Genomic DNA, 21,799 nt, shown 5'->3' with positions numbered 1-21,799 from the left:
CCTGGATCAGGCTTTCAATATAGAATGACTTTTTTACTGTTTCTGTTTATTCTTTCTTTCTGAAATAGTGCTAGCCATCTAACCAACTTTGAGCTCCTTACTAAAAGGAACACGTAAAGATGATTCAAACAGATTGACTAATTCATTCTGTTACCATGTTGTACACATAGCAGGTGAAAATGAATCATCCATAAAACATTTCTTTATTTCTTTTCAGTTGATAGTGAAGATAATCTCACTGGCAAAACATTTCCTGGGAGTAATTATCTGAATGGCACCTTGGCTATTAAACTCTTGGTATTTAGGAGTATTTCCTCTAAAGAGATTACTCTGTTTGCTAGGAATATCAGCTCAGCCTAAACTTAAGACAAACTACTCCACTATGTCTGCCATCTATCTGCCTCTAGTTTTCTCATTAAACTAACTTACATTGGTTTTTCATTCCCCAGAAATATATTTAATTCTCAAAGAATTTATTGAGTTGCCACCTGTGCCTATCACTATTACTGCTGTTGTCATTACTGTCCTCCTCATCAACAAAAACCGATCACAAAGCACATGTGTGTTGTATTCAAGCACTGATATCTCAGGAAAAAACACCACAGGTGTAATGGAATACATTTGTAAGAGAAATTTTCTAGACTTTGACAGAGATAACTTTGCTTTCTTTAGGAACTGATTTTCTTAAAATCATAATAATTTACAATTACATAAATAGCACTATATAGCTTACAAGGTACAGTCAGTTACATCCCCACCTCGAGTCTGCATAATTATAAGGTAAGCATTATTCCTGTGTTTTCAGATAATGAAACTGAGATTCATAGAAGATAAAATATTATGTAAAATGTACTAAACATGCAACATAGTTCTTGTTTCTAATGTTTTTAAAACATGTATCGTGCTTATTTGAGCTGTTTTAAATTATTTGCATTTCCTAGAAAATATTTTTATTCAAAAGCACAATATTTTGGTAAACATTTGTTTTTACCTACCCAGTTCTCAATGTCTCTACTACTGGCAACTCGTTTGAAAACCCTCCCCCTTCTATCTAATGGGGCTGCCATCACATGGCTTACCTCCTTACCACAAGGTGAGCTTGCAGACCAAGCTGGCCTTTCAATGAGCTTTTCCTTTGATGCAGAGCTTGGTCAGGATAAGCACGTGACCAAAGCAAGACCAATCAGAGTCTTTTTAAGATTTAACACAGATACTGGGAGAGGACCTCTCTCTTTCAAAGATCACAAGCACTAAAAATGATGTTAACTTAGAGCATCTAATGCCCAACTTTTGGCATCCATTATGTGGAGAAAGCCTGACTGAACATGAAACTGACCCATGTGACAGGAGAACCCAGACACGGAGAAAGGGAAGTTCTCGATGTTATTGTTCAAGCCTCTGTGCCCACCATGTGTAAAACTAATGGAAACCAGTGAAATCTTTCTTCCTTCCTTTCTCTCTCTCTTTTTTTCCATCAGCAGTTTCATTGTGATTCTTTATTCCTTGCTCCTAAATAAGTCCTCACCAAGCAATGTCCAGTTGAAAATACTACAAACCTCTGAATTCAAACACAAAGTCAAGTGCATAAAAGCAATTTTAAGTAAAATATTACAGTAATTAGAACAAAGAACAAAGATGGTTTCCTTATTTACTTGAATAATTAAATATTTCACTCTGATGGGGCGTCTGGGTGGCTCAGTTGGTTAAGTGTCTGACTTCAGTTCAGGTCATGATCTCATGGTCTGTGGGTTCCAGCCCTGCATCGGGCTCAGTGCTGACAGATTAGAGCCTGCAGCCTGCTTCAGATTCTGTGTCTCCCTCTCTCCGCCCCTCCCCCACTGGTGCACTGGCTCTCTCTCGCTCTCTCTCAAAAGTAAATAAACGTTTAAAAAATTTAAATATTTCACTTTGGATTTAGAAACACATTTATTAGTTAAAATTTCTGAGGTGGTATACTAGTTTTTTCCTGCCATATAATTCCAAATTTTTTCTATATTTACATAATATAACCTCAAGACAGAAATAATGTATCTAAGTGAAGAGGCAAGATATAAAAAGCAGAAAACATTTCAATCCTGCTTTTAAGTATATAAAAGGGATTTACGATGATGGAAAATGGCCGAGGCCCCATATTAAGGAAATTGCAGCCATAAAAAACAGTCATAGCTAAATCTCCAGGAGGACTTGCCAGAGCGAAATCCTAAGAAAAATTCTTAGCCTTCTCCACACTTATATTATTTCTATTAATTTTAAAAGTAGGCCCATAAAAGCAAAGTTAAGAGATTCTAATAGGAGATTCCTGATGTCATTTAAAATACTGTATTTATAAACATTCACTGCATATGAATCATATTATATCACACAATATTAGTCAAATGTTTGTCAACATCCATTGGACACCATGCACTTATCTAGATACTGAGAGTTCCCACACTCAAAAAAGAATGCAGTCTGTGGACTTGAAGACAGAAAGATAAATGCTAAAAATCTAAGTGTATAACCTAAATTGAAAAGTGAATGGATCTACCAGGCTGTCGAGAAAGCAAATTTTAAAACATTCTTTGTTGAACATTGGATTCTTATACCTAAAGATTTACTAGTGTTACGAGCATCAAAAAAGCCTAAATTGACTTTAGAAAGATGAAACAATATGCCATGTCAAAAATCCCATCTAATGTAGTCAGATACTACGTTGACAATGATTTTTAACAGTAAGTTGAGGACAGAAGAAATCTTGAGGATTTTTCAGCCTACCCAATTTCTCTATAATATGACCGACCACATTTAAATGACCTGAATACTCAGGGGTCAATCCTATGTCTGATATTTACAAACTCTTTTGTTTGACAACAGTCTTCCCAACAGTTCATAAAACCTACTAGAAAAGAGGTAAAGTGTAGTGGAGAGAGTATGGGCTTTGGTGTCAGAATTTGATGTGATGTGAATCTGGGCTTTACCACTTACATACCTTACGACTGTAAGTGTCAGTTTCTATCTAAAGCATCGGGATAATGATACACATCTTGTGGGTTGGCCATGAAGGTTAAAGATAAATCATGAGACACTGGCATTCATTCATGCAGCATACATTGGCATTCAATAAATGTGGCTATCATGCTTATCCTAAGTTGTGTTTTAGCCAGTTTTTGCCTGACTTCATCAAAAATGAGGAACTTGGCACAGTCTAGTGGGTGAGCCCACTTCAAATGCTTGGTGACTATTTCATCACCTTAATCCTCTCAGTTTAAATACTGTTATTTCTTATTTTCCCACACTTTGGCCATTTGTGGTTTTTCTCTAAACCTGTCAAGTTCCTGAAGTCGCTCTTAAGTTGCCCTCCAAGACAAAGACCATGGTAAAAGTCTTCCACTCTAAGGAAGAACAACAAAAAAGGAAAAATTACTTTACCACTTTAAAGAAGAGTAAACCCACACCCTCACTGAAGTTTTAGCAAATAAAGATACAGGATTCCCAGTTAAATTTGAATTTCAGATAATAATGAATACTTTTTAGTATAAATAAGTCCCATGAATATATTTAAAAAATTTTTTTAATGTTTATTTTTGAGAGAGAGAGAGAGAGAGAGAGAGAGAGACAGAATCTGAAGCAGGCTTCAGGCTCTGTCTGAGCTGTCAGCACAGACCCCAATGCAGGGCTTGAACTCAAGAACCATGAGATCATGACCTGAGCAGAAGTCAGACACTCAACTGACTGAGCCACCCAGGCACCCCTCCATGAATATATTTTATGTGACAATCCTAGCTGTAAGCAAATGGAGAAAAATCAGGGAACAACTACCCTTTTTACTAACAGAATTCAGATTGAAAAGATTTTGGCCAAACATATTTATCTATTGGAGTAGAACAGTATTTTTAAGGTTTTTATAGCACATATATGTTGCATAACTGCATATGATTATTTTGTTTCTGTTGTTTTGTTGCTATGTGTCTAAAACATGCTGTTTTCAAAGTGATTATCTGTACACAATAAACTTTATTTGTACAGTAAACTTTACACAGTAAACTGCTCCTAACGGGTGATTTTAAGTATCATGTGAAGATATAATTATGTGAAAGGGAGTAAAAATTTTTTTTTTAATTAAAAATCAAGGAAAAGATTTGTGTGCTTGTGGAGAAAAGTTATACTATATAAGGCAATCTGTCATTGACACAAAATTTCTAAAACAAAGGAAGTATCTTTAGATTGATTTGTATACTTAATTTATAACAAAAAAGCTTACTAAAAATCACATATAGGTGGCTATAGGAGAAAACAAGTTAGACTAAACTTGGTGCAATAATAATTTTCACATGTTATAATTAATTAATGTTTTAGGGGCTCCTCTAAACATTGAGGCTTGATTACTACACAAATGTTATTTCTTTGAAAAAGACCTAAATAGTGCTTTTATTCAGATCCTTATCCAATACTGCATCCTTTCTTCTTCCAAAAAACATTTTTAAAGTTGAAAATCATAGAATTATAGCATTAGAAAAAGCCAACTGTGCATTTTCTAGTTGTAACATATGACTGAGACCATTGTCCAAATCTGATCTGGTAAGAATACAGATAAAAGAATAGAATTTCATTATATTCTCAAGATTATCCTTCATATATTCATAATCTGTTAGTAAACATCTTTGTCCTTTTAAGAATTGCTGAAAGTATTCAAGTTCTGGGAAAGAAGAATAAATGGACATTTGTTTTAACATTGTACATACTATAAAAAGTCCTATTGAGAAAATACATTGAATTGTCAGAGTTCTGAATGATTGGAAAGGCTTTTGTCGCATTAATAAGTTGTAGGTCAGACAAGAACGTTTCATTACCCTTGAAAATGTGAACACTGAACTTTCACTGCTAAGAAAGTGCTAAGAAGGTTGAAATCCTATAAAAGTACTTAAAAATAATTTTTGGCCTAATGGATAGGTGTAATTTTATAGTTTAGATTGTGCAGAAGTGCTACCAGGTTTTCTTCAATTAATCCGGGGACAGTGAATAATGAGAAAGTACAAATCTCACTTGAGAAACATCTTCCTAAGCATGTAAGTTAAAATAAAATAAGCTTAGCAACTTTTTCCAGTTGTATTCAAGCACAGGGTTGGAATACGATAAACCTGACTGAATAGTCAGAATGTGAAGCACTAAAGGGAGACCAGTTAGAAAGGAAGCTGGTACATTACTCATTAATGAATCAGACATATTTCCCTTCCTCAGTGTTTGAAAATGTCCCCAGCATAAGGCATGGTGAATTCCAAGTGTGGGGAGTTGTGCTCAAAATTGGGTCTATATAACTGATGAAACCTCCTGTGGTGTTACCTAAAGCAGAAATCAAATGGTTGTGAGAAATGGTGGTGGTGAGTGGATCCCATTTGTGTCCTGGTGGCTGTCATGTAAAAAGGAACCAGCACCCAGGGAAAGGGAGACAATGGGAGAGGCATGAGGGTGCCTAAACTGGAAATATACAGTCAAATCCATGTGATGTGGGCATTACTCTGTAACACTAATTTCACTAAGTTCTTCGGGTAGGTCTGAATTTTATTTTGCTCATACCTGAGTACTTTTCTTGGAAATCAAAGTTAGCAAGTAGATTCTCTCCCAGGGGAATGAACTAGGGACCTTTTTCAAGATAAATTTTGTCAGTATATAACATAGTCTTTTTCAGGAAAAGTAGAAAAAACTTTTAGAAATCATAAAAATACTATGAATGGAAGGAATAGCCAAACCTATCACATTTTATATAGATGTGGATTCCTTGGCTGAACATAATGCAATTAACAGTGTTGGGAGAAAAATTAAAAGCATATAAATATCACTACATTGAGTTCAATATATAATCAGAGAATAAAAGAGCCAAATAAACTTTCTATAAAAATCTTAAAATACTTTTAAAGGGATAGAGAATGTCAAGCAAAAGCTATCCTTGTAAAAAACAGAACAGTACAGAAAATAAGTACATAGGTACAAAATTCAATTTCTAAAACTCAGTAAATACTTTGGGTCCTTGAAAAATCAATAAACCAAAAGGCGAGGACATTAGGACAACTTAAAAACAACTGTGCTCAGGATTGTGTTTATATAACTGATCAATTCAAGGAAAAATAATCCAGGGCATTTGTGTTTGTGTGTAAGGGGGAGTTGTGTGTGTGTGTTTGAGGGAGAAAGAAACAGAAAGAGAAAGGAGAGGACAAGACAAAAAAAACAAAAAAAACAAAAAACCAAAAACATTTCAACCATATCAGTGTTGCTCACTGACTGGCAGTTCCAGCCTCCCACCCCACCGTGCTATAAAGTGCTATGAAGACAGGTGCACATTGCTGAAGGAACACAGAGGGACAAACAGCTAATTGTAGCCGAGAGGCAGAGCCAAGGAGTATGTTAGCATGGAGATAATACTTGAGCTGGGCCTTGCAGGTTAGGAGTTGCTTAGGCACAGTGGAGGCAGGGGACAGGCAGGACACACACACACAGGCACCTAGAGGAGAATGTGCAGGGCTGTTCAGGAGTTGGCACAGAGACTATGTGGGCTGGGCTGGGTATGGACGAAACTGAAAGATTAGTCCAGGGCCACATCATAGAAAGCCTTATACATCCTGTTGAGGGATCTGTAGTTTATCTGTAGTAAAGAGTCACTGGAAGGTTTTAAGCAGGAGATGGAAATGAGCATAGTACTTGTAATTACACGTATTAGACAATTTTGGTGACAATGTGGTGAGGTGGATTGGAGTGGAAAAAAGCTAGATGCCAGAAGACACAACAGAAGGTCACTGCATCTGTCCAGGCAATTGAAGATAAAGACTGACAACAGTGAAGATTCCCTGATCTATATCTTCATCTCTTTATCTCCAGAGAGTCCATAAATCCATCTCTCAAGCATGAGTTTTGTTATGTCCAACAGCTATTTAAGACAGATTTAAGCTATTTAAATCTGACAAATATTAATTAAGGCCTTAATATGTGTGAGGTACTTAGGGTGGGGTGGGGGTACATCAGTAAACAAAATAAACAATTCTGCTTTTATGAAACTTACTTTCTAGCAGTTAGATACAGAAAACAAATTATACATGTAGTGTGTTACAACGTGAGGAGTGTTGAGCGCTTCTGGAAAGACAGACAGAGAGAGAGAGAGAGAGAGAAGGAAGGTGGTGGGAAAGGTTTGTGGCTTTGAAAAATTGAGGAGGTAGCTTTTAAGGAAAGAGTTGAAGGACAGGAATTAGCCAATCTGAGATGTGAAGAGATTTCTTTTTTTCTTGCAGAGGCAAGAGGGACCAAACTGAAAGCATGCCTGATGTGTCTTATTTGTTAATAACACTGGACTCTGGTGATGGGGAGATGAGATCAGAGTGGACAAAGAATCAGACCATACAGGGCCTTGTAGGCCACTGTGAGACTGGGTCTTTTACTGGAGTGAATGTGGGTGTTGAGCAAGGCAGTAAATATATTTGAATGGAATCACCTTGACTGTGTGTGTGTGTAAGAAGACTGGTGGTGGCAGGGGGATGGGATAGGGCAAAAATGGAGAAATGAAATCAGTTGGGAGACTGTTGTAGTAGTCCGGGTGAGTGATGGCAGTAGCTTGGGCAAGAGAGGAAGGAGTGAGTGATGAGAGGTAGCTGAATTCTGGTTATATTTTGAAGACAGAGCTATGAAGATTTGGTAAAGGAGTTGGAGATAAAGTGTGCAAGAAAAAAGGAATCATGAATACTCCAAATATTTTGGTTTTTGTAACAGGGACAATGATTTTGCCACTTACTGACATGGAGAAAGAAGCTGGTGGGTGGACCAAGCCTGGCAGAAATGTATGACAATCAGGCAGTTTAGTTCTGTTCATGTTTGAGATACTTTTTAGGGAAGAAAGGTCTGTACTAGAGATTTAAATTGGGAAATTGTCTTTGTAACGATGGTGGTATGAAAAGCCATGAGACTGAATGAGACCACCAAGGAAAGGAGTGTAGAGAATGCAGAGGAAGCCTGTGTGCTGAGGCACACCAAACCAGGAGGCTGAGGAGAAGAAGGTGAATGAGAAAAGTAGACTAAGAAGAAACAGTCAGATGTTCTTCCCATGAAAACTTATTTTACCACTTCAAATCCTATCTCAATGCCTAACATTCCCACTTTTCCAGGACATCACCCTTGACTCCCATAGGTGTTTTAAACATGTTCATCTGCTTCCACTCACAGTTTAAGGTGGTATCACTTCTTGCCTGGATTACAACAGCTTCCTACCTGGTATTCCTGTTCTATTCTTGCCCCTGATCATCCATTACCCAATGTACCAGAGATATCTTTCTAAAACGACAATCTGATTATGTCACTTTGCTGTTTAAAAACAGTTCAACTTGTGGCGGCTGGGTGGCTCAGCTGGTTTAGCATCCGACTTTGGCTCAGGTCATGATCTCACAGTCTGTGGGTTCGAGCCCTATGTCGGGCTCTGTGCTGACAGCTCAGAGCCTAAAGCCCTCTTTGGATTCTGTGTCTCCCTCTCTCTCTCTACTCCTCCCCCACCCCTCTGAAAAATAAACATTAAGAAAAATAAACAATTTAAAAAAAAAAAACGGTTCGACTCCTGGGGCGCTGGGTGGCTCAGTTGGTTAAGCGTCAAACTCTTGCTCTCGGCTTAGATCATGATCTTACAGTTTGTGAGTTTGAGCCCCATGTAGGGCTCTGTGCTAACAGTGTGGAGCCTGCTTGGGATTCTCTCTCTCCCTCCCCCTCTCCCTCTGTCCCTCTTACCCGTGTGTGTGTGTGTGTGTGTGTGTGTGTGTGTGTATACTCTCTCAAAATAAATAACTTAAAAAAGAAAGCAGTTCAACTCCTTAGCACATGTTAAAAACCATTCATGATTTGGCTTCTGCTTAACTCTCCAGCCTTGCCTTTTGCCATCGTCCCCCTAGAAATCTAGGCTCTAGCTATTTTCCCCTTCTGCAAGTTGCTGAAGTAGGCCATGAGCTCTCCCACTCTGGGTCTCAGCACATATGGATCCCTCTCTATGGAACACTTTTGTCCTCACCTTCACCTGATTAACTAACTCTCTCTTCAAGTCTCATTGTAGGTGACACTTCTTTCAGGAAGCCTTCTCTGTTGCCTCTCTCACCCTCTAGAAAGAGTAGAAACTGTTCCATGTGCTCACATATCAAACCTGCCTTATCCTTAGTTACACTTTATTATGTTGAGTTGTAATTTACTTGTTTGTAACTCCCACTAGACTAAAAACTCCATTTTTAGCCCCTAGCAGTACACAGCACTTGGCAAGGATTTGTTGAAGAATGGATAATGAAATGAATTAGTAAAGAATGACCCTGTACAAAGACTCTGGCAGTATGGATATAACAGAAAAAAAAGAAGACTAGATTAGAAAGATATTAAAGAGATAAAATTTATGTGACAATGATCTAACATGGGTTTTGATCATAGGGGAAGAATCAGAAGTCAGGGATGACTAAAAAATATCTATCTTGGTGTCAAAAGCAAAGGTAAGATAAATAGGCAGAGAAAAGTTATGGGGCAAAAAAATAGTTCAGTTAATAACTCTGAGGTATCTGTTGGTCATTCAAGTGCAAGTGTCTATAAGGTAGCTAATAAATGGGCATGGTGGTCTAGAGCAGAGAGAGTCAGACATGACAATTGTGAATCACTGGTCCATCAGTGTATTTGAAGTAATGGAGGTAAGTAAGATCACGTATGGGCATGTTCAGTATGCAGAAAGAAGGAATTCAAGCTTTAGATATAAAGTTGAAATCTAAACTCTAAAAAGAAAAGTTTGAGTGGTATTTCAGAAGCTAGAAATTTCAAAAAGGAGGAGCAATATGTATGGTGTCAAATCTCACAGGGGGATCAACTGGGATAAAAACAAGTGTCCATCAGATTTCACTATGAGGAAGTTGCTGGTTATTAGAGTGAAGACATCTTCTTGGTAGATGGGAACAGACTGCTTGAGTGGAATGAATTAATGAATGAGAATAGAGACAATGAGTTAGAAATTATTTTCAAGAATTTTTTATTTAAAGGATAAGGCAGAAATAGAAGTGAATACTTAAGATAAATACTTAAGGTAAATGTATAGTAAAAATCCTATCAGAATGTCTGGATTTTTTTTTTTTTTTCTAGAAGCAGCAGCAAGTTGAGTAAGAGCTGAATGAAAACAGTGAAGGAGATTTTAAAAGATGGTAGGGGTGGGCAGGGAGGGTGGGACAGATGAAGCAAGGTGCTCAAAGACGTGGGAGAAGAATAGAATCAAGACCACAGGGTGAAAAGACCATTTTATCATTTGAGACAGAAGCAGGGAGGTAATAACGGGTATATGGAAACTATCTGGGCTTCTGTTTACTCTCTAAACCATAAAGGGAGATATTACACTGAGAGTAAAGGAAGCAAAAGAAAGAAAGTTTGGAATCATTGTGGGAATGGGGGAAAATGGGCAATGACCAAAACAAAAGTTCTCTTGAGGTGATACTAATCCTAATGCACAATGCTGATTTCAGTTGAGTGTCCAAGCAGTCAGCAAGATAGATTTGGGAATTAAATGGTTCCATAATCATGACGTTGGTAGTGAATTCTTGTAATGTTTATATAACTCATCAGATATATGGGCCTTTATTAAAGGGCAATGCTAGCATTTGATTATTTTTATTTCAAAACCAGTTTTATTAAAATCTACAAGGAATAATTTCAGAGAAAAGAAAACACACTGAAACAGATACTCTGCTCTCTTTTCAATAAAACCAACAATCTGAAGATGTTAAAGAAATGAATCAGATATAATGATCATCTAACTGTGAAAATTAAAACCCATTTAGGAATTGTGAGGGAGGCTTGATCTTAAATACCACTCTAGTTACTCATTCAGAATCTTTAATAACATTTGGAAAGTAATTAATCAACTTATGACATAGACTCAAGGGCTGTCACATTTCATTGTCGTTAGTGAAACTGGGGTTTTATCTGCACTCTTCTGGTGATTTAAAGAACAATCTTTTTTGTAAGCTTTTTGAAGAGCAGAAGAGTGTTTAAAACAATTGAATTCTGACATATAGATTTCAATGAACAATCCAAGTATGTGTTAGTAAAACTGAAATACAGTTTAGAAGTATCTTAATTTTGACATGACAGAAAGTGAATTTCTGAAAAGTCCAAAATGTGTATTTATTTCTTTTAGGAAGACACTTTTTCTGTCAACAAGCTTTACTTTGGGTGCTTCTTTATATAATTCAATAGCACTTAAAAAAAAAAAAAACAGCTAGGGTAATAATATTTTAAGCCCAAAGATTCATGTAGGCCCTAAACGATTCTATTTGTCTGGTGTCTCTATCTTAACTAGACAATGGTCAGTCCGTGAACTCACCTTGGACAGTGTAGCAGCAGCTGAAGGGGTTCTGTCTGAATATGAGACCAGAGTAAGGTGACATCTACTCACTTCAGTCTCTCAGAGGAGGAAAAAGACAAAAAGTGAAGGCAGACCTTGGTAGGAGCTTTCCTCAAATCTTTAGACCACTGTCTGAGTTCGTGTTTAGAACATAACAAATGTAATTATTACATACACTCCAGCATGAACTCTGTGTAATCAAAGCCCAAAGAAATGGCCTCAAGATAATATCTGAAAGTAAAGCTAATATATATCCACAGCAGATGGTATTCCAAGGGAGAATAGTTATGGATATAATTTCGAAGGCCATAAGCTTTGACCCCAAGAGTAACTGATGCATTATAATGAGCTGATATGCTAGAAAATTCTGGTCATGAACATCATGTAAAATACTTGTAAGTTTGGTTTTAAAACTATGAATTCTTCTGAGAATACAGAATTTCATTTGTAGTGTCTGCAAGTAGCTAATAGAATGCTTAGAGCATGTCTCCAACACTCAGAATAAAAGTTCCTTCTACTTCCTGCTACGTATCCTTGCTATTCTTATTGGTATCTGAGGGTAGAACAGACTAAGAGTTCTGATCTAGGACTGGGCAAATGATAGCCTCACTTCTCCTAGAATCAAACCACATGTGACAGAGGAAGTTCAGACTTTGCTTACCTATCACATGTCCTACCATTTTACTGTGAGTATTCCTGGATTCCCCACTCAGTTGTGCCCAGCCTTTTTCCTATTCAGAAGGCAGCAGCCTGATTCCTAATGCGACACTCTCCTCACAACCAGCACTGCACCCAAGCCCGTGACCCAGCAGTGTATCCACCCATCTCTCCCCTCTTGTAACCTCACTGATCCAACACCCATTAAAACTTCCAGGTTTTGGGGCACCTGGGTGGCTCAGTGGGTTAAACATCTGACCCTTGGTTTCAGCTCAGGTCATGATCTCATGGGTTCATGAGTTGGAGCCCTGCATTGGGCTCCATGCTGACAGTGCTGAGCCTGCTTGGGATTCTTTCCCTCTCTCTCTGCTCCTCCCCCACTGGTGCTGTCTCTATCTCTCTCAAAAAACAAAACAAAACAAAACAAAACAAAAACAATAAACTTCCAGGTCTTCTCCTTCATTATTTCTTTTCTCTATCTGTTGCATGAGAGTTATCACAAAAACCTTCTTAACTTGAACTACAGTTTTCCAAGTATACAAATATAAAGGCTTATCAAATTATGAGAACTTGTAGAGTTTTAAAGAGCATCTAAAAATGAACGTGCACATATTGATATACGATTATTACTAATGGTTTGATCAACCATTGAAATAGAAATTAAGCATGTCTCTTTCTATATATATGACCATATAAGCCATATAAATAAATTACTCCTTATATAGTACTATCCATAATTAAGTTTCAAAACAAGTTTAATGATGGAATGAATATGCATTCAGTAAACCTTCAGGTTCACCTAAAAGAACCTCTATGTAAAGACCATAATAGCACAATTTTCCTTTTTCTCTCCACCAAGATACAAGAAATCACCAAATTCTGTCACCCCAATGTTTTCTGAGGACAAAATGTGAGGAGTAGTTAGAAATTCACAACATGGTATCAAGAAAGATCTCAGTGCCCATGTTTCAGTACTCTGCCTTCTTCTAAATACTACTTTCTTTCTTTTAGAGAGAAGGACTTGCTGTCTCCACAGCCATCAGTACTCTAATCATGTGCATTTCAACTTCACGTAAAGCTACATATTTGTGCTGAGTCCATATGGGAAGTCTAGTTACTAGAAAATATACACTCAAAAACAGGAAGTCTAAGTACAGTAAGAGGTGTTTTTCTCCACACAATAGAGTTTAAATATGTGTCTATATAATCTGGAGCAAAACCTAACACCCTCATTATTGTTGAAAAACTCTCCCTTCTACATTATGGCAACTTAGGATTATAGCATTACATTTTCTAAACCTGTTTGAACTTGCTTATAGATACAAATGACCTGCCCTTTTCTATGCATAGTTTTCAGTCAGTAAGCATGTCAAGGTGGGAGGAAGAATGGCAGGAACAGTAAAAGGGGGAAAAAAATCAATTTTCAGAAAGCATATGGTAACAACTGAATATTTAATCTAATTAGCCTAGAAATGCCTTCCTATTTTCAGCACTCTTTGCAAGGCAGTTGCTTCATGGTACAGAATGAATTTCAATAAATGTCATATATTTAGTTTGATGGCTTATTTTAAAAATTTGTCGAACCAGGTCACTGACTCAGAATAGATTTATTCTGAGACATGACAGATGGATACTGATACTGAATAGAAAGATTGACATTAGCTGTAAGGTTCTAAGCAGAAGAAAACGTCATTCAGTTAACATTCAACAAAAGTGTTACTGAGTACCTACTGTGTGTTAGGATAAAATAATAAATATTTGGACCTTACCTTTTTTTTTTACAATAGAAAGAGGAGTGCTGGCAAAATATTTTCCTTGGGGTTAGTAAGGATTACAACTGAATACTACTGGGTCTTTAAAAGTACTTACATTTTTCACATTGCATCAGAAAACTGTATTAGCACTCGTTCAAATATTCATTCTGTTACGGTTATGAGATTTTAGACCTAATTCAGATATTTGAAGATGCTGTTTACTGACCCTTAGCAAAAACCAACTTCCTATTCTTCTGGAACAAAAAAGGCCTTACATGGCTTCAAAGATTTCTTAGACATCAAAGAGCTTAGAGAGACATACAGTTTATGGGTAATGATTTAGGATTTAGTGAATCAAAAACACATGGATTAAATTTCCTTTAAAAGACTCCTAGGTTTAAATTTTAAGAGCTAAAATGTTGGTCTAAACACACAGTGGTCTCAAGAAAAGGCAAAACTTATTTTTAAAGATAGTTTGAATTGTCTTGTGGACCCCAAACTTGGCTGGATTTTCCTTTCTCACATGATTAGACTTCAAAGGAGACAACCTGCCTTCTGTTAAACAAATTTACTCTACCTCTCTCTCTGCCTTGTGAAAACTACATTACAGTTGACCCTCCAATAACATGAGTTGGGAATGCATGGGTCCACTTATACAACACAGTACTGTAAATGTATTTCCTCTTCCTTACCATTTTCTTAATAACATTTTCTTAATAACATTTTTTCACTTTATTTTAAGAATACAGTATATAGTACATGTAACATAATGTGTTAACCAACTGTTATTGGTAAGGCTTCCAGTCAACAGTAGGCTATTAGTAGTTAAGTTCTGGGGGAGTCAAAAGATACACAGATTTTTGACTGTGCAGGGGGTCAGTGCCCCTAACCCCTGTGTTGTTCAAGGGTCAACTATATTTCAAAGGTCTCCAGCTCTGAATGCTTTTCGGTATTTTCAATAAAATGTTAAAAATCACAAACAACCCATGGTCTTATGAAACAATTGCAGTACTTTCCAGTTCCTCCAAGTCAATTCTGTTTTCTTATGTGCAACTTCAAAATTGGACTGGGATTTTAGATCCAACTATCAGGGAATATAGGATCACTTCAAAACAGGAAAAAGCCACTGATATTAATATGTGCACTGTTTCATGATATATTATTATATTTGCATTTAAAATAGTAGGAAGAAATACAGTACATAATCTTCCGTTCTAACACAATGGCCTTCCTGAAGGCCACTAGCCTGGGCATTTCACTGAGATTTTAGGATTAAAGGAAACAAGTTAGTGGACAACCTGTGAGCTTTCATTCCTTTGGAAAAATAGATTGCAATAGTGATCTGATGGCTTTTAAAGGGCACTAGAAACTAATGCAGTACACATTTTGAATTTCAATGGTAGAGAAATAACAACTAGTGAAGTTCAGGCAGATATAAAAAAACAAAACAAAGCAAAAGCACCAGTATTCCAAAGAGGGAGTTTATCCTGAATGAGAACTTGGAAATGGAATCTATACATACAGTTACGATGAACTGAGGTTTCAGAAAAAGATTGTTTCACTTTAAGAATGAAAAAAGTAGAGTGCCCTTTAGTTTACAAATATACATAGCTTGATAGAAAGCATACTGGTTAATGAGTTTACAAAAATAAGTATGTGCCAATAGGTGATAAATTATATCTTTTTTTATTTAAAAAAATTTTTAATGTTTATTTTTGAAAGAGAGAGAGACAGAGTGTGAGCAGGGGAATGGCAGAGAGACAGAGAGACACAGATTCCGAAACAGGCTCCAGGCTCTGAGCTGTCAGCACAGAGCCTGACGCAGGGCCTGAACTCACAAATTGCAAGATCATGACCTGAGCCGAAGTCGGATGCTCAACTGACTGAGCCACCCAGGTGCCCTTATCCTTTTTTTTTTTTTTTTTAAATTGCTAAACTAATTTTCCAGAGGGAGGAGAAATCTGAGAACTCTAGAAGATAAAATACTTGGCACAAGTGGCTCTGGGACTCTTCGGCCATGCATGCTGCTGAATATAACACCTGAAGGTGATACAGTGGACCACTTGGCAGGTATAGTCATGGCTAAGGATTGTAAACAGAACCACCAGAGGCCAAATCTGGCACACAGACTTTTTGTCTCTGTATCCTGCACAGTGTTTTAAAGATGCTGAGTCAACACTTTAAAGTTGCAAGGTTTCTAGTTTCTCTTGAAAATTTGAAAGACACCACCACATGGGCCCATGACACATACTGGGATCCACAGCAACTCTGATGATGCCAAATGCTGGCTGCCTCCTTTTAGGTGCGGCTTTTTCTAAGCACGTTGTCATCCCCAGTGAAATGGTTAGTTTCATTCATTTAGGTTACCTGTTTGCAAATCTTTTTTTAATTTTTTAATTTTTTTATTTTAATAATCTCTACGTCCCACATGGGGTTTAAACTCACAACCCCAAGATTGAGTTGCATGCTCCACTGACTAAGCCAGACAGGTCCCCTCCCTTTTTTTTTTTTTTTTTTTTTTCCTGTTTGCAAATCTTGATACAGGATATAGACAGGGCTTAAAGGGGCAGGAAGAAAAGAGGAAGAAAATCCAACACAGTGGTTTAACATTGGAAAGGAAAAGAAAGGAGAGAGACAAGAAAAAAGTGTTCAGCAAACAGAGGCTGTATACCATGAGCAACTGTCTCCTTTGCTGTCTCCAAATATTTACTATGGAAGGGATCTGAGACAAAGGCTGTGGGTATTACTCTCAACAAATCCTTTTGGGCCAGGCTTACAGTGTAGAAAATAAGAAGGAAAATTTTCTGAATGGAGCAAGAACCTTGATCAAGGATGGCACATGGACATGGGACCAACTGAATGCAGGAAAATACCATGGGTTTGCTTCTTCCATACACCATAAACCAAGGGATGTGGGCCACTCCTTCACCGTCCCCTTTGAGACTGCAATGAACTATGGCAGGCCCTGTCCAAGTACTTCCCATAAAAAATGAGGGACTCCAAGTATAGCTGTGCGGGCTATGCACTGCACAATTCCAGAGACAACAAAATGAAAATAGCGTTCCCAAGAAGTGCAAAGCAGAAGCCATGCTCCAGATTTTCACATGGCTCATTCTCTTATCTCCTTCAGGTTCTAGTTCAAAGGTCATCTTCAAAGTGAAGCCTTCTCTAACTCTACTACTGAATTTTTCAATTACCACTCCATCCCCTTATGCTTGACAGTCCCCACTCCACTTCCTTGCAGCTCTTATCACCACACCACAAACACCACATTTTTATTTATGTATTTTATTTATTGTTTGCCTTCCTCAATATAGAACAGAGTATTATACTGTTAGAGATCTTAGTCTGTTTTATTCTCTACTGCTATGCCAGAGTCTTGAATTACGCCTGGTAGGCGCTCAGTAAATTATCCTGAATGTCTAAGTCCTCAATCACATTCTTAGAGTATAGGAACCTGGCTTTCTATACCCAACGTGGGGTATGAACTCACAACCCTCAAATCAAGAGTCACATGCTCTATCGACTGAGCCAGTGAGGTGCCCCTACAGGCCCTTAATATGAATTCTATGGTTCCCTATAGCTACATAATTTATTACAGAAATTAAAAACTACATAAGTAACCTGCATAAATATACTTGTGCAAATTTACACAATCATAGAAGAAATATGTATACCTGGATATGCAATTAGTCAGTGAGCTGGGTTTTTTTTCCCCACTGTTCTCACACCTCCTGCTACAAATGCCACACGTGTGATTTTTCTCTCAATTACATTTTACAGCTTATAAAAACACTTTCTTCATTTTGTCCTCCGAAAAGCAAAGGATCTGTAGTAAGATTTTACTGGATGTTTTTATTGAAACAAATCCCAAGGGGAATATACTAAACTGTTAAACACAGCTGAAGAGATATCTGAGAATGGGCTTTCTGATAGTAGGACAGATTACAAAATTACTCACAGCTCTTTATCTGATAACAGGAGCAGAACGCCCCACACATATGAATGAAGGCTTTTTCTGGTATCTTTACTACAAAAAGAGAAAGAGCAAAAAAGAGCATTTGAAAAATAGAAGGTGAGAAAAACTCCAGAAATTAGAAATGTTACATTCATCACTTATCACTAACCTAAGAATCCTAAACTATGCTTCAGTGGTAAATGCTTCAAATAGTTAACCTTAATGATGGCTGGGGAGAAGCTATGTGGTGCAGTCAGGATAGCATGGAGGCTAGGCTCAAACACAGTGTCCTTGCCTATAGCAAGGAGAGGTTAGTATGTTGATATCAGCCTCGCCTATTTTGTAAGGTTGTTGTAGTCTCAAAAAGAGAACATGCTCAGATATAGCTTGAAAATTCTAAGAAGTCTTTAAATTCCAATCTTTTGTTGTTTTTTTTTAAAGAAGTCTATTATTTAGTAGTAAATGGGATGATTTCTAATGTCATTTTCATGTTATGTCCCCTTAATAATTATGGATCTTGGTTCCATTTTATATGTTATTTATCTGAACATCTAGATTATAAACTCTTCAAGGGCAGAGATTTCATTTTTCCCTTTCAAAAAATGTTTCTTTAGTATCAAACACATACGACGCTCAACATATAGTTCTTAGCTATTTTTGGTGAGGCAAATGTAAGCCTGGCAGCAATTCAGTGCCTGTTAAGAAAAGAGAATCAAAGTGATCCTAAATTGACATTAGTCAGTATATTTATCATCCATTACTAAGAGGTTACTATTTATTTTGCATAGAGCAAAGCCCTTGAGGAAACTGCCCTGAGGGCTCTATGTCAAAGATACCAGTTTCAACATACACCAGGGAGGTAAAAGGAGGTTAATTTCCTGGTACATGAGATTCTTCAAATTTTCTTCCCTTAAGGCAGCACAATTAGGAAATTTGGTATCCCATTAACAAGCACAGCAGCCTGAGGAAGTATTAGGGATGATGGGGAAAAGACAGCATTGCTGGCTCTGGTGCGCTTAATGACAGCAAAGAAGAAACCATGAAATCAGAGTGGAAAAATGGGGGTACAGAGGGTTTGGAAGCAACTCTGACCAAACCCAGGAGAAGGGGTGAGGAGAAAGGGACAGAAAGATGGGAGGTGCTCTCAGAGTGTACAGAGCTGTGTATTCCTCATGGGTGTGTGGCCAGCCACCTAGAGAAAGGTGTTGTGTCCGAAAGGAATAATTCTTTTGAGTTATTCACTTTCTTTTGAGATGATTACATTTGAGAACAAGTTTATTTGAGGCTACTATATAGATTTGTAAAAGGAAAATTAGACCAATGCTATTTTGAATTATTATTTTTTTAACCAACGGCTAAGAAAATTGACTTTTGAAATGTATTTCTTAGTCTAACCCACATTAAAACAAATTTTAAAAATTTCAAGATTATAGTGGGACATATACTTAAATGGGAATTTATAAAATAAGTATATGTCTCCTGCTTAGAAAAGGGTCAATTTCCTTTTATTGTAATTTTAAAAGTCATGAAAATATTACCAGCTTTCATACTGACTGGCTATGGTTAATCTTGTATATCTTTAGCATTCAAATAAACCTCACCCATTAATTCTGAAGGCATGGAGTGTATATATAATGTAAACCCCTCCTGTGATGTATTAAGAACAAAGCAATCTTTGAAAAAGTAATACTCAGCAGATCATCTTTTATATGCCATACAGTCCATCATGTTAAAATCAAAACATATTTAGGTTAATAATTATAGACTTATGCACCATTAAGTTTGAGACTTGAACAGATTTTCCAAAACACCAGTGTATTTTATAGGCACTCAAGACACATTTTTGTGTCTACACTACAAAAATGTCTTAGGCGTAATATAAATGTTACTGGTATTATTCAGCAGTTTAAAAAGAATGAACTTTGAATACGCCACAGTCTTGCAGTGTATGAGTGGAGCCACAGCACCTTACTTCTGTTCTATTACAGAAGTTTACATGTGAAAACAAATCCCAATAAGCTTAGAGCTCGAAAGGAAAGCTACGTACATGTAAGTAATCGAAGCACCACTTAACAGTTTACATAAAAACACAATTTATGTCCCAGTAGCACAGAGAAACATGATGTACAGCATTTTCAGACCATCTTCATGCAGAAAAAATGCATTAGTCAGCTATAATAGTTCAGCTATAAAGGAAAATAATGTTTTTCTGGATCCATTTGCATGGCAATGTCCATGTGTCTGGCTGATGAAAATGGCAGAATAAACCACCCAACTCTACAAAATGTGAACAGTCTTCTTAAAATTCAGTAGAGGGTCCATATAGTCTATATTCTCTGCAATGTGAGTTTTTTACAATCCTCTCACGTTCATCGCCCATCTTAACCTGACAATTATAGTATCCTGATTATGTTGCTTAAGAGGGCTGACAATATTTCATTCAGCCCTAGAGCTCCTTTGAACATAAAACTGTGATAAGGTAAAATACACTGGGCAACTATTCATGCGTGAGCCACTGGAACTCTCTCCAACTGCCAAATTAGTAAATGGCCCTTTTAAAACATAGAAGGTATGAAATGGGAAACCAATCCATAGTCGGTGAAAATACTTTCATTGGAACTTAAATTATTGGATCAGTACCAGTACTAGCTAGGCTGCCCGACCTCCGGTTATAATCTATTTCCCCGAATAAGATAGATGCCCTCCATATAGCCCCGGCAAAGAGATAAGTAAGGTATGATTGAAAATGATGGATCACAAGCCCTATGTGTTTGCCAGAAATGAAGAATTCAGATTTTCACAAACACACCTGCCCCTTGAAAGGATCCTCAAGCGTTATAGATAAAGCAGGGCTGGGAACAAGAAAAGCACTTGGCTCGAATCTTGCCTGCCGCATCACTCTGGGACATGGTGACCAAATCTCTTTTCTAAGGGCTGAGTCAGATCACCGCCTTGAAACTTGCCCGGCCATAACAGTCATACATCACCCCTTACTCCAGCGCCCCTCTCTCCCCCGAGTCATACAGGTGGCCGTCAGAAACAACCCCTTAAAACGAAAAGCTCCACTCTACTTTACACCTCTACCCCGCCACGTCTCTTCAGTTTCTGAAACCCCTAAACTCTTGCTCACCTCCCTGGTCTTGCCCCGTGGAACAGCACTCAGGTCTCTTAAGGGGAACAAAGAGCAGAACGCTGGGGCCGAGGGGTGGGGTGCGGGGTCTGGAGTGGGCTGTAGCTTTACCTCGAGGCGTCCAAGAACCGTGGAGAAGTCAGTCGCACAGAGACCACCCGCATGCTCCGCGCCTCCCGGCTGCAGGTCAGCTGTCGCCCCGCATCTGGCTGGCGCCCTCCGCTGGGTTCCGCATCTGGTCACAAAGCGCTCGGGGCGCTGCAGGCAGCGAGAGCGTCCGGGTCACCTGCGGCGCGGCCGAGCCGAACGCCGGGTCTGCCAGCCAGCCGAACTCCCTCCGCCCCTTCTCACCCGCGCGCAACCGAGCCGGTGACTCAGCCGGGCAGTGGCGCGCGCGGCCCGCGGCGGCCCCGGGCGCGTCCCGGCGGGAAGCACAGGCAGGCGACCCGACCCAAGCGCTCGCCCGCCTGCCCGCCTCAGCACGTGTCCGTCTACCTCGAGCGGGGTCGTCCGCCCGGTCCGCCGGTCCTGGGACCGCTGAGGGGGGGGGACTGGCACCACCCAGAGGGGGAAATCGGCCCCCGCCCTTCCTGCCGCCCGCGCGCCGCGCCTGGCCCCGCGGGGGTCGCGTTTCCTCCCACCCCTCCCCCGCCCCCGCCAAGGTGAAACTTTCTAGGTGGAGGAGAAGTTTTCTCGCCCTGGCCGCGAGATCTCAACTCCGCCAGCTCGGGCAGTTTGAAGTTAGCACAGCGGGAGGTAAGCGAGTCCGAGTCTCCCCCTCCTGGTGCTCGCGCGGCGAGCGTCAGCCGACGCGCGGAACGCCCGGCGCGCCCACTCCGCGCACACTCCACGCACCCCACCCCGCGCGCTGCCGTCGGGAGAAGCGCGACGCTCTGTTGCCGGACTCTCCCACGGCTCCGTCAGCCGCTGGGCGCTGA

At 38.9% G+C, this 21,799-nt stretch overlaps 1 protein-coding gene across 1 annotated transcript in view; it reads right to left on the bottom strand.

Annotated features, from left to right (window-relative positions):
* MET (MET proto-oncogene, receptor tyrosine kinase) overlaps positions 1 to 21,155 on the bottom strand; it is a 111,735-nt gene extending 90,580 nt beyond the window's left edge. Inside the window, exons 1-2 of the mRNA XM_053896841.1 lie at positions 20,973 to 21,155; positions 11,342 to 11,419 (exon numbers count right to left, since the gene is read on the bottom strand). Of these exons, the coding sequence (XP_053752816.1) occupies positions 11,342 to 11,405 (64 nt within the window). The 5' untranslated portion in view covers positions 11,406 to 11,419; positions 20,973 to 21,155. The remainder of the gene's footprint in view (positions 1 to 11,341; positions 11,420 to 20,972) is intronic.
* Positions 21,156 to 21,799: the final 644 nt, after the last annotated feature.

This window comes from Panthera pardus, unplaced genomic scaffold, assembly GCF_024362965.1.
Source record: "Panthera pardus isolate Hobbes unplaced genomic scaffold, ASM2436296v1 HiC_scaffold_8, whole genome shotgun sequence".
Classification (NCBI taxonomy): domain Eukaryota; kingdom Metazoa; phylum Chordata; class Mammalia; order Carnivora; family Felidae; genus Panthera; species Panthera pardus.
Note: the sequence above shows the minus strand (reverse complement) of the source record. Positions and strands in the feature narration are given on the sequence as shown.